Source organism: Phaenicophaeus curvirostris, chromosome 21, assembly GCF_032191515.1.
Source record: "Phaenicophaeus curvirostris isolate KB17595 chromosome 21, BPBGC_Pcur_1.0, whole genome shotgun sequence".
Taxonomy (NCBI): domain Eukaryota; kingdom Metazoa; phylum Chordata; class Aves; order Cuculiformes; family Cuculidae; genus Phaenicophaeus; species Phaenicophaeus curvirostris.
Window position 1 is genome coordinate 5,435,508 of NC_091412.1, and position 13,370 is coordinate 5,448,877.

General features: G+C 52.8%; 1 protein-coding gene across 16 annotated transcripts in view; it reads right to left on the reverse strand.

Moving 5' to 3' along the window:
- The window catches only part of RAP1GAP2 (RAP1 GTPase activating protein 2), an 83,803-nt gene that overhangs the window by 21,989 nt on the left and 48,444 nt on the right, over positions 1 to 13,370 (reverse strand). For 15 of the 16 annotated variants that reach the window (XR_011338942.1, XM_069874212.1, XM_069874213.1 and 12 more), the window contains one exon: positions 7,398 to 7,482. Coding sequence is in view for 15 of the 16 variants with exons in the window: in XM_069874212.1 (XP_069730313.1) it covers positions 7,398 to 7,482 (85 nt within the window). In the remaining variant the exon portion in view is untranslated. Of the gene's footprint in view, positions 1 to 3,433; positions 3,658 to 7,397; positions 7,483 to 13,370 lie in introns of those variants that run through there. The other variant, XM_069874222.1, reaches the window with a different exon arrangement.

The window sequence follows — 13,370 nt, forward strand, 5'->3', positions numbered from 1 at the left end:
CAATCTCCTGTCAATACAAGCAGACACAAGGCAAGCCAGCCCAAGCCACATCAGGGCAGGGTCATCGGACCCTTAACTCCATATCGAGCACTCTGTCTCTGGCTCTCAACAGGAATGGGAAAAAGAGAATCTACCTATAATCAATGGTGTGCTAACTCTGAGATACCCTGTCCAGCCCCACCACTGGGCAGGAACAGAGCCCCAAAGCCACCCTGGGGTGCTTGATGGCCATCCCGCAGCAAGTGCCCCGCGGCAGCTGCAGGCAGTACATGGAGCAGCAAGTGGCAGCAGCTTGCCACCTCCCTAACTCCTCCAGCTCTGTACCTCATTTCCAAAAAAGCCTGTGAAGAGCAGCCAAGTGATGCTGCAGTGCTTGTCCCACTCCCTGCTCACAAGCAGGTGCCTGCCAGCCACAGCAGCTCTTGTGCAGCCTGACTCAGAGCTCCACTGCTGCAGTTCACCCTCACCAATAACACTCATCCCCAACAATTTCCCAGCCACTCTGCACACAGTTTGATAATTTCACAGAAAGGGTCATCAGGTATTGGAATAAGTTGCCCAGGGAGGGGGTTGAGTCCAGGGAAGGTGACTCAACCACCTCCCTGGGCAGCCTCTGCCAGTGCCCAATGACCCTTCTGTGAAATTCTTTTCCTAATGTTCAGCCTAAACCTCCCCTGGCAGGGCTTGAGGCCATTCCCTCTTGCCCTGTCCCCTGTCACTGGGGAGAAGAGGCCAGCTCCCTCCTCTCCACAACCTCCTTTCAGGTAGCCGTAGAGAGCAATGAGGTCTCCCCTCAGCCTCCTCTTCTCCAGAGCCGGTCCTGCGGTGGGCAGAGGGACTGGTACGTGTGCCCTGGCTCCTACAGCCCTCCAGCAAGCAGGAAAGGGTCTGTGCACATAAAACAGCTTGTTTTGAAACAAAACAGGCTCAAATTGACGATCCAAGAAAAGGAAACACTGGCAAACAAGACACTTACAGCCACCCTCCCCATGTCCCTTTACCTTGCAAGATGCAAGCCTTGGTCTCTGCCTTTCACCAGCTTTGGAAAGACCAGGAGTGTTGCTGCCAGCAGTGCTGGGCTGCCTTGTGCAGGTTTAACAGCCTACTTGCCAAACAAACTAAAGAGATTAGCGAGCCCCAGGCTCCAATTAAAAATCTTGTGTCGTTCCTCTGGAGAGCAGCCCGACCCTGCAGCCAAGGAGCTCGTCCTGCTCCCCCAGCAGGCTGCTGCCCAGCTCCAGCCACACCAGTGCCATGCGGCTTTGCAGCCCCACGCGTACACGTGGGGCATGTGGGCATGCGGCTCCTGCACCTTTGGAAATGCTTAGCACTGGGGCTCAGGTACAAGAACCAAGCCCACACCAGGAAGAGTCATTGCCAGCTCTCCAGGAGAGATGTTAAAACCACATCTGTCTTGCTCACTCAAGCTCCTCCCAGCAAGGGGAACTTCAAGAACCGCTGTTCCTGCCCTGATCTACCTACCTGCCCAAAGAGATCACAGTTCTGATGGTGGCCAGTGTATCCCTGAGCTGCCTTGGGGCTCAGGAGGTACCAGCTTGCCTTTCTCCCTCAGTCCTTCTGTAATGTTTGGACGCAGCAGATGTGGGTTTGATCCAAGCAACCAGCAACAGCCTCACAGGAAAATCAGTGCTCCACAAGCAAGCACTGGCCTCCTGACTTGCTGGGCAACTTCAGGGTCACCCCTTTGGCACAGCAACTGCTGAACCCCAGCTGGACAATCCTGATTCCTCACCCAGCTCTTCCTGCTCTCAAATACACACAAATAAATTATCTAGTCAAACTATGGCTGTAAAAACTGGGGCAGTCCCAATAAACCAGTAAGTGGCTTTTCTGGAGACGTGAAGCAACAGCCCCATCCCTCCTCTCCCCCATCCTCCCCCACCTCTCCTCTCCCCTGTATTTGCTCCCTGCCACCTGCCACGCTCCAGCTGAAGATGGGCTCACGGCTCATGGGGCCCAGAGAGGCTGCAGCCACGGCAGATGCTGCCAGTCCAGGAGGGAGAGCAGGATGAGCAGCAGCTCCGATGCTGCTGGCTAGCAGAAATGGTTCAAAGAGCAGGGATGAGAGATTTGGTGCAGAAAGACTCACGGTGCTAAAGAGAATGGCATGTAGGGGGTGATACCAAGCGAACTCTTAGAATACACTGATTTTCTCAAAAGATAAGAAAAGAAAGAGAGAAAAAAAAAAACCAGAAGCAGATGAAGAAATTAAAATCAGACAAAGACCAAGGGAAAACCCCAGAAAGATTTTATTTTACTAAATGTAGTGAGCGAAGGTTAGTTTTATGGCACGAGCAGACTAGTGACTGCCCTCGGTGGCACCAGCTGGGATGGGGAAAGACACTGCCAGCACAGGCAGGGACGCTGTGGCACGGAAGCAGCCCTGGCCATGTTTCCAGCTTGAGACATGCCCTGTTTTTATCTAGTGCACCCACAGGAGTTAAAACAAACCCTGGGCTCAGAAAAGCTCCGTGCCCAGAGCACTTTTAAAAGGCTTTTCCTTATTTTAAGCTTGTTTTAGATTCCGGTTTATCTTCAGATCTCTGTGATGGACAAATGCTCTTTGAGTCAATTAAAACAGTTTCCAGCCAGACCAGAGAACCAAACCGCACCACAGCACCGGATCCACCTGCTGGAGCACGTTCCAACAGAGAACACATACGTGTATTTAATAAAGCAGACGACAGACTGCACCCCTTGGGGATTTATGCATACTTGAAGCCAAGCTTTACTGGGCCACAAATATTTTTGTATTTATAGTGGAGACAATTCCAGCTTTATCCCGTCTGGCAGGAAGCAATGTCACTCAGCGTGGGCTCAGCTGGCAGGGAAGGTTACACTCGCCCTGCTTGGGTCGCTGAGACTGCTCCAAACTAAACCTGCATCTGCTTCTTAAACGGAGCCAAAGGCCAGCCCAGAGCAGCCAGCCATTCCCCTGCCACCTTCAGCAGAACAAACCTGCCCAGTAGCACGTCCTAAGGACCTTAGAAAGGCAAAATACTCAACCCAAAATAGTACAGTTGCTATTCCTTTCCTGCTCACCTGTCCTCACTCCTCAGCACTGAGTGTACTACATGGGTGGCACGAGAGGGGACATATAGTCACATCCCATGGTTTCACCTCAGAAAAGTACACAATTCCACGCCTCCAGCACCAGGAAAGATCCTGGGTCCACAGCTGAGCCAGCTGGAGCACCCAGTGCCTGTTCAACCACCCCAGCATCCTGGGGGTGGATTTAGGGAGTCGGTACCTGTGGACGAGGAGTGCTCAGAGCAGAAGCTGCCGCACAGCCAGTGAGTGCCTGCTTTGAAGGTTTCCAAAGAAAATGACACCCAGAAAGAAAACCCTTGCACCAGGAAGGAGCTGCCCAGGATGGAGTCCAGCACCCCTCCCCGAGTCACACAGCACTCACCAGGCCCCGTAAGAAATCCATCATCTTCCTGGCATCACCCCCCCACATCAGCCACGCAGCCACAGTTCCTGCCACCACCAGCTTTCCTCACAGGCACCCGGTGAGAGCAGCCAAGCGCCAGCTCAGCCATCCCTCCCAAGCTTTGACACCTCCCTTCGTTAATGTTTCTCCAAGCCAGAGGCACCTGCTGCTTTGTTATTTCAAAGGGTGGCTCCCCTGGGAGGCAAAGTGCCCCAAACAGGTTGGGCAGGAAGCAGGAGAGGGTTGGCAGAGGACGAGCAGACACCTGCTGGGACGCAGAGTCATTTGGAGGGATGCACTGCACCCCTCAGGAGGACACTCACATGGGACAGCTGGAGTGAGAACCAGGCACAGGACAGGAGACAGAAAATCCGACATCTCCAGCTGGAAATCTGGTTGCACAAAAAAAAAGCCATAGCCCTTCCAAAAGAGCTGAACAAATCCCAACCTTGAATCATCTCAGAGTCAGCTCAGGACAACTCAAGCTGCTAACACCGGAGCTGCAGACTAGGCACAGCATCAACAGGGTCTTCCCATCCCAAAAGCACCTGGGGAGGAGGCAGGACACGACTGCTTTGGCCAAAATGCCTGCATGGCTGTACCAGAGCATGGGGAATCATAGAATTACAGAATCACCACCAGGTTAGAAAAGACCCACCAGATCATCGAGTCCAACCATTCCTATCAATCACTAAACCGTGCCCCTCAGCACCTTGTCCACCCATCCCTTAAATACCTCCAGGGAAGGTGATTCAACCACCTCTCTGGAGTCCCAGTTGCAGGCGACTCACTCCTGTCCCCACTCCCACTTCCTGTATATACCCTTCATTCCTCTCTGTGACACTAAGTCTTGCAGAGATCTCTGGGAAGCACCTTAAAGTCTACCAAGAGCAGAGCAGGATAAGCACTGAGGATATTGACTCAACACAGTCATGCTGTGCAACATCTCATCACAGGTTTGTCTGCACTAGCGCTAAGCCACCACTCAGCATCCCACAAAGGTCAGGGGACTGAGCAATGACTCTAGAAGGACCAGGTCTCTGGCTTCCGACCTTGAAGTCATCCTGTGTTTCATCAAACTGATGGCTCCATAATCTCTAACATCTCCTCTCCCAGGCATCTCCAGATCCATCTCTTAAATGCCAGTAAATACATGCCCAGCCCTCGCCTTCCAAGAGCCGATGGTAACTGAGATCAAAGCAGCAGTAAATGCACAGGGAAGCTCCAAGCAAGTAGACACACAAACAAAACCTAGTGGCCTACAGACCCTGCCCTGAAGACCATGTGGATTTCTTTTTGTTTGGCACCTCTGGAGCTCCCTGTATCTAGCAAAGACGCAGGATCCTCCTCTGCTGCGGCTCAGCCTGGGCACCAGCGCGGGCAGCTCTGCCATCACCAGCACTGCAGGGACTGAGGGATAGAGGGAGAGAGGATCTGTCTCGCCCTTCCGAAAGGACAACCTGTACCATCTGCAAAAGACTCTGGAGCCCTTAAATCCTGCTGTAAAGCAGAACAAGTCAGTAATCGCCTTTTAATTGCTTTAATTACATGATCATAAAATGAAGCAACAGTGAAGCAGGCAGCCTCCAGCCTCACCATGGAGACTGGACCCCCAGCATGTCCTCAGTCAAAGCCACAGCCAGCCTCAGCACCCATAGCAAGACTAATCCTTGCAGCTTATGATGCAAGAAGGCATAGTCATCCTTAAGACGCAAAAAAGGAAAAAACTCAATGTTTGCTTTTAGGGAGCTTATGCTACCTGAAGCATATGGAGTAGCATCTACACACTTTTTCCACACCAGACTTTCCATAGGTTTCTGTGTCAAGCTTCCCCTGCTGAGGGAAGCCTTGAGCTGATGTTTAAAGATCAGTGAAAAGTCTTGATGGCTCACTGCCCCACATCACCTGCCTCTAGGTGAGAAGCAGCCATAAACCCCCTGCCTACAACATGACTGGTTTCTCACGCACCACCAGGGCAGGGAGGAGACCCTGGCATGGGGGCCACCACACCTGCACAGCCAGGCTCAGCCCACCCAGCTCACAGGTTCATTAAAAGACAGAATTTCCATTTAAAACATGAAGAGGACAAAGGCAGAGCCTCTGAGGTTGCAGGTGCTGCCTGGGAAGGCATGAGGGAGCACAGCAGCAGGACAAGCCCAGGGACACTGTGGGGCTGAAGCACTCAGGCTCACAGTAAGTCCCACCGGAACTCCAGCCAGGTGTTACCAAGCAATTTATCACCTTTCTATAAAGCAAAAAAAAAAATAGCACCAACAATTTGTTCACTCTTGCAGCAGCAGAGAGGACAGGATGGTGGAGGAGCCATGGCACTCGCCCTATTCAGCCCATGCAAGAGAAACAGACACTCACCACTTCCCGTCAGTGCATGGGCAGGTGGGCACTGGGCGACCCTCCATGGAATGCAGCAACACCCCCAGGGAGAAATCCCTCTAAGGCACTAGCAGAGCTGCCCACCCCAGCACCATCCCAGGAAAGTGCTTGTCCTCCAGGGACAGTAAAGAGTGCAAGGGCTTTGGCTTCCCCTCCTCGGGCACCAGCCCAAGGCCAGTCAGAAACACTGCTGGCACAAGGACTGGGAAGCACCCTCTGCTGCTGGCAAGCCAGCACCTCCCACACCCAACACGCTGCCCGTCCCCAGGTACACCCTGCAGGCAGGATCCCTCCTCTCCCCCCATATCCCACAGTGCCCCCAGGACAACACTCCACTGCCAGCAGACTCTCCCCACAGACACATCCCCACTCCTTCCATCACTCCAGGCTTCAAACGAGGACCACAACCCCCACAGCCTGATGAAGTGCTTGTGTCACCAGTGAATTGTGTCAGCCCCTCCCTGCTTTATGCACTCAGGTCATACAAAAATCCCTAAATAAGCCAAATCGTCAGAGGCTCCACTAATAAACTCCTCCAACTCAATACTCTATTTTCAAGCCCACTTGCTCTTAACAACCATTTAAGCAAGTTCTCAGCCACCTCGTTATCCTCACATCCATCTCATCTTCTCCAGCTTAATGAGTAATTTCCCAGATGGCAGCATATTGAGCGCTCTGCAGCAACCCAGGGAGAAGAGCTACAACTGCCTTTGTCTGGAAACTCTGGTATCGCAGCAACATCTCAGATTACTCCGACAGAAGCTATTTTTTGGTGAATCCCTGTTGTATTTTATCCTGTTTAGCCAAATTCACTCTGAAGCTTTGCCCCAGGTCACCATTCCAGCTCTCTGCATCGCCCGGCCAAGCACAGGGCTGCACACTGCCCTCTCACCTGAGACTGTTTGAGCAAGATAACTGTGAGCTGGGAGCTCTGGAGGTGCACAGTCAACCTCAGGCCATGCAGGACCAGCTTTGAGGTCTCACCAGGTTGCTCATGGCCTTCTCCCCTTGGGTTTGGGAAAACTACAAGAGGGGCAGAGCCCTGCAGAAGCTGCCTGGCACGGGCAAGGCAGAGGAGAAGCATTGTGTCCTGCAACCTGCTACCTCTGCCCTGACAAAAGGCAGCAGCTGAGTGGTCCCTAGCAGGACTGAGTGGTGGGTCAGACCCCATCAGCAGTGCCTGCATGAAAGGGATGCGCCACCTGCCTCGTACTAGCAAGCAGCCACCCACTACAGCACTCAAGGAGGTTTATTAGAAGGATACCAGCACTGGGATTCTGCACCCTACTTGGCATTGCCACTGCTGATTGCATAACACGAGCGGCCATGCAGGATGGAGCTCATTGGCACACACGCCGGCTGCCGCTGATGGTGTCTGAACAAGCTGCAGGCTGAACTCCAGAAACCACCTACTGCTGCTCCCTCCGGAACAGCCCAAATCCGTACAGCCGCTGCGTTGGAAGTGCTGCTCCTCACCAGCTTCAGCTTCCAAAACGGGGACGTTGGCTGGACCATGTGCCCACAGCCCAGCAGGGCATCACCACACACTCACCTTCATGGTTGGCGGGGCAGTGAGAGGAGGGGACAGGGGCCGCTCTGGGACCGTCACATCCGTGCTGTTCAGCAGCTCCTGTTTCCTGAAAAACCAAACACAGGCATGTCAGCTTTCCCTGCGCCTCACGCCAGAGCATGAGGTGCAAGATAAGGGCTTATCTTCCTTGGCAAAGCCGCAGGCGTGCAGGCTGCCTGGTTTAGTATTTGATAGGAATGGTTGGACTCAATGATCTGATGGGTCTTTTCCAGCCCGGTGATTATATGATCTCGAATGTGAGAAAAACACAAACAGGTCGCACAGAAGGATGATAAAGTCATCTGAAGAGCCCTGTGTACGGGGCAGGCTGGGACCCACCAAGTACCTGGGCTCCCTCCCCAGGAGCCAGCTGGAGCCCGGCTGCGGCACCGTGCGGTGCTGAGCCCCGGCAGAGTGGGGACAGCAGGGCTGAGTTTCTATGACAACCCATCCCCACGGCTTCCCTCCATGTGGCACCCTCTCCCTGGGCAGGATCCACAGCCCATCAGCCTCCCATTAGCATCAGGATCCTCCAATCAGCAGCTTGGGCACCAGGAATGGTGTAGGAGGTTTCTGGCTTGGTGATAGTGGCATAAAATTCAGGAAGAGCCCAGTGCGGGTTTGGCAGGGCCTAGGTGAGGGTACCTGGGCACCGACACGGATTTGGAGACAGAGAAAGGTGCCATGTGGACACAAGACCCTGGGGAAGCCAGGAACAGCCCCCATGCCATGGCAGTGCCTTAAAGACATCACACAAAAGCCCCCCAAGCCTCAAAACCCTCAGTCCTCCATCTGATAAAAGTACCTTGTCCCTTTTACACCAACAGCTCCCAGGCAGACAACCAAGTAGCTCTCAGCAGTACTGCCAGATGCTACTCTGGGAGTCAGAAAATCTGAGTTATAATTTAGTTTCCTCGCATCCCTGCCAGGTTAGCCCTGCAGAAACTGGGCCAAAATGCCAAACTGTTTATCTCACAGTAACAAGGTTTGGTCTCCGTGGCAGCCTGCCCTGGGATGGCACGGCACAGCGAGGCACGCACAGCAGCCGGGCACTGATGTTTGCTGAGACCCTCTCCAAAACACACAGCTCCTGCCAGAGGATGCGCACACAACCTCCACTGACACCTGAACTCATGCAGTGAGGATGCTGTGGGGATGCAGCCAGGATGCTGTGGGCGCTGCGGGCAAGTTTTCTACAGGACTGTTAGTGCAACCGTGTGTGCAAAACCCCAGCCTTGCCTGCAAGAGGAAAGGAGCAGCTGTTTGACTGCATCCCTGCTAACGGTAGGTGTAGAAGGTAATGCTGCAGGATCCCAGCCTGCCCTTTGCAGCACGACGGCCCTGAGCAGGGATTTGGCATCTCTCCCAGCCGCCGTGGGACCAGCTTTACGGCAGAGCAGTGAAGAGCAGCTGAAGCCAGCAGTGCCTCGGAGCCCGTGTCCAGCACAATTAGATTTGGTTGGGGGTGCTGCCAACTGCCAGTCACTGTCTTTGACATATTGCACATAAGGAGACAGGAGAAGCAGGGAGCCGCAGCACCTCTGACCAAGAATAAAACAGGGACCAACAGGACACAGATCAATAGTTCTCATTAGTCCATGACCCAGGACAAAGAATTAATGGACTTTGGTTGTAGCCAGAGGAACATCAGCAGGACGTTACGAGAAATTCAGGGCTGGAGTTCAAACTCATAAACCTGTCCCAAAGGTGTAAGACCAATCCAGCAGAGCACAGGGGGCATCAACATAGAATCATAGAATCATAGAATCACCAAGTTGGAAAAGACCCGCTGGATGATTGAGTCCAACCATTCCCATCGATCACTAACCCATGCCCCTCAGCGTCTCATCCACCTGTCCCTTAAACCCTTCCAGGGAAGGTGACTCAACCCCCTCCCTGGGCAGCCTCTGCCAGTGCCCAATCACCCTTTCCATGAAAAATTTTTTCCTAATATTCAGCCTAAACCTCCCCTGGTAGAGCTTGAGGCCATTCCCTCTTGTCCTGTCCCCTGTCACTGGGGAGAAGAGGCCAGCACCCTCCTCTCTACAACCTCCTTTCAGGTAGCTGTAGAGAGCAATGAGGTCTCCCCTCAGCCTCCTCTTCTCCAGGCTAAACACCCCCAGCTCTCTCAGCCATTCCTCATAAGGCCTGTTCTCCAGCCCCCTCACCAGCTTCGTTGCTCTTCTCTGGACTCGCTCCAGAGCCTCAACATCCTTCTTGTGGTGAGGGGCCCAGAACTGAACACAGGATTCGAGGAGCGGTCTCACCAGTGCCGAGTACAGAGGGAGAAGAACCTCCCTGGACCTGCTGGCCACGCCGTTTCTGATCCAAGCCAAGATGCCATTGGCCTTCTTGGCCACCTGGGCCACTGCTGGCTCATGTTCAGTCACTGTCAACCAACACCCCCAGGTCCTTCTCCTCCAGGCAGCTTTCCAGCCAGACTTCTCCTACATGGTGCGAGGCAGGACAATACACTGATGCCGGGCAGCGTGAGACAGGCCACTGGCATGTGGGGACTGGGCTGAGACGCCAAATTATCTGGTTCTTGTAAGTAATTACTAATTGCACTTCTCAGAGCCTGGGGCAATGCAGGCAGTAGGGCCTTCTTTCCCTTGGGCTCAGACAATCCTACCTGGCTTCTGAGGTGCAGGCAGCCACAGGTAGGAGAAGGTGGCCTCCAGGCTGCAACAAGTGGAGGAAAAAGCTGCCTCACAGTGGCAAGGGCTGAAAGCAAGGCAGGACCAGCAGCGTCCAGCACCGTTATGGCCACAGGGCACCTCCCAGGCTGTGTCAGCAGTGCAACTGCAGCCACAGTCACTGGGGAAATGCCCAAGCAGTTTGTGTCCAGACATGAATCCGGACCAAGGACTGACATTTTACAGTACATTAATCCAATACATACCTCTTTTGCTTTCTATTTTTAAAGCAGAATAGGTCAAATTTGCCTTACATTGTTATATCTTCATTAAGCTATTGGCATCTTCCAGTCTTTCTATGCAAGAAATTAATTAAAATTACATGGGACTGTGTATGGCAATAGCTGGATTCACATTTTGCCCACCAGTATAGTTTATCGAGCTTTTTCGCCTTTTCCTCTCCACAAACTCACCATGATACCACTGCTGAAAAAATGCCGAGGATGACAGATTTTTTACTGTTTACTCTTTGACTTTCTAGGGCACTAAAGCACAGCCTGATCTGGAGCAAACCACTCATCCTCTGTTCTCCTTGCTTTAAACCCTGAGCTCTGCCTGATTGCACTAATCTGCACAGTGGCCTCAAAGGCATAAAATGTATCAGACTATGCAAAGATTAAAGTTACAGGGATGCACACAAATAATTCGATTTGATCTGGGATTTGTAACAGGTTGCCATAGCATCATATTCTAAGTATTATAAAATCATTCACACAACTTAACAACGTGTTCCTCTGTCACATGCTGATTGCTTCTTTGGGGCCAAACTGCTGCAACCGCTCCTGCAATTCCAGGGAGAGCAAAACAAACCCATTCACCAGCCATCGCTTGTAATTAGCCTCCACGCACTGGAAATATGTTACGTTAAACTGCAACCACTGACTCGGATGATTCAGTCTGCATCAGCTACGGGGTCAAGGGCCATCAGCCTAATTCCCAAACAGATTACCCTCACGGGACGATAAATGAATCATGAGAAAGATCAGCACGTCTTTATCCATGCACTAGCACGCTCGCATGGAGAAAATTCCCCCAGGGATCTCCCCTCCAGATGATGCCAGAGCCAGAGGGTGCCCACAGCAGCCCCAGGCTGGCGTCAGGGCTACGTGTGTCTGCCTGGCACCATCGCTGTGGTCACCTGCAGTGCCAGTACCCAGCTCCCACCCACAGTAGGGGCCATGGGAAGCAGCACCGGGACATTCAGCCACACCAAGGTTTTCCCTGCAAAGCCGATGACTGGACAACCAGGGGATGCTGGTGGCTCACAGAGTGTGAGCATCACTGCTCCACCACACAGAAGGATGGTCTCTCTTGCCCTCCCACAGCATCATACGCTCTGTGATAACCTTCCTGAAAGGCTGGCAGCTCTTCCACCAACTCTTCAGCCTGGAGAAGAGAAGGCTCCGAGGAGAACTTATAGCGACTTTCCAGTACCTGAAGGGGCTACAAGAAAGCTGGGGAGGGACTGTTCACAAAGGCTTGTGGTGATAGGATGAGGGGCAATGGGTATAAACTGGAGAGGCGCAGATTTAGACTGGACATAAGGAGGAATTTCTTCACCATGAGAGTGGTGAGGCACTGGCCCAGTTGTCCAGAGAAATTGTGGCTGCCCCATCCCTGGAGATGTTCAAGGCCAGGCTGGATGGGGCTGGGGCAGCCTGGTCTAGTGGGAGGTGTCCCTGCCCAAGGCAGAGGGGTCGGAACTGGATGATCTTTAAGGTCCCTTCCAACCCAAACTACTCTACAATTCTAAGTCCCACACCAAGATGACACAATGCAGGAAGAAAACACACCTCCTGCCTGAGCAGCCTGACCACAGACACAACGCAAGAGGGCAATTAGGAAGCAGGGGAGAGGACAGGGTGGGGAAGGATAGGAGGAACAGCATGATGAGCTGAAGCCTGGCCTTGGCACGGCCCCGCTCCAATAATCGGTCTCTGTGATCACTCTGCACTTGCCTCTCCCTGGCACCATGGCAGACACACGGCTCAGGGATCAATAACATAACCAAAGGTTACAGCGCTGTGCACGCTCCCCAGAGGCAGCACCCAGTGCCTGGCAGGCAGCCGGGTGCTTCACCCAGTCCCCACGTGCCCAAGAACGCCCTGGCCACAGTGCAGGGGATGGGCAAGAGCATCCTTCGGAGCTGCAGAGCTGGACACTGGCCTTCCCGGAAGGCACCACAGGCATCATTTTTGTAATTTTATTTTTTCATTTTTCTCATTAGGCAAATTATGAGAGAAGGAAAAGAAAGAATTAGAATCCTACACACTTAGTAAATCTAATTAAGGAAATACCTTAATGCAGTTACGCGGGCCCAACTTCAGGGTTTCCCGATGGAGACTGCGTGATCACTGGGCACTGGAACAGGCTGCCCAGGGAGGGGGTTGAGTCACCTTCCCTGGAGGTGTTTAAGGGACGGGTGGATGAGGTGCTGAGGGACATGGTTTAGTGATGGATAGGAATGGTTGGACTCGATGATCCGGTGGGTCTCTTCCAACCTGGTGATTCTATGATTCTATGATCAGCCCTGCCATGCCAGCTCGGGTCCCCTTCCCCTCCCAGGGCTGGGCCTGTGCTCTGGGGGAACTCTGCTGCCATCAGCCCCCCAGGAAGGCATCGCCCGTGCATCCAGGACTGCTCCCATCACTTATCCTGAAGGGGAAGAAAGGGAAGAATTTCCCCATGTTTTAAGCATGTGGGCACTGGCAAGTTCCCAACACAGCAAGGACAGGTGAAGTCTCTCTTGTCTTTAGAGCATCCCCAACTGCATCCTAAAAGCACCTATAAATTCATATCCTGAACACTGTTACCATACTGAATCTCCAACTAAAATGTCCCATTGAGTCCAGAGCCAGGGCTGCCAGGATCCCAGCGTCCCCAAGCTTTCAGAGCCAAAGCCCTGGCTCCAGGCGCACACTTCCCTCCCACTTTCTCAGCCTAAAGCCTAATGAAAAACCTCTAATGCATCCTACTTTCTGAGTTTGTTCCTCTGATTTACCAGACAGGCTTTAAATTGACATGGTACATTCGTATAAATTACGCGTGGGAAGGGAAGACATCAACACATTATCCAACACGGCAAAGTGTTTCGCGCTAAGTGGTTAGCTCCACCTTTTGTTACGCTGTGTAAATCAAACACGGAACACTGCAGGTTACCTTTATGCTTATACTTAATTCTGCAGATGAAACCTGGCCTAAAGAGGTGCAAAACTCTTGCAGCAACAAGTTCAGTCTAAGTGCTGTATCCTTGAGAAGG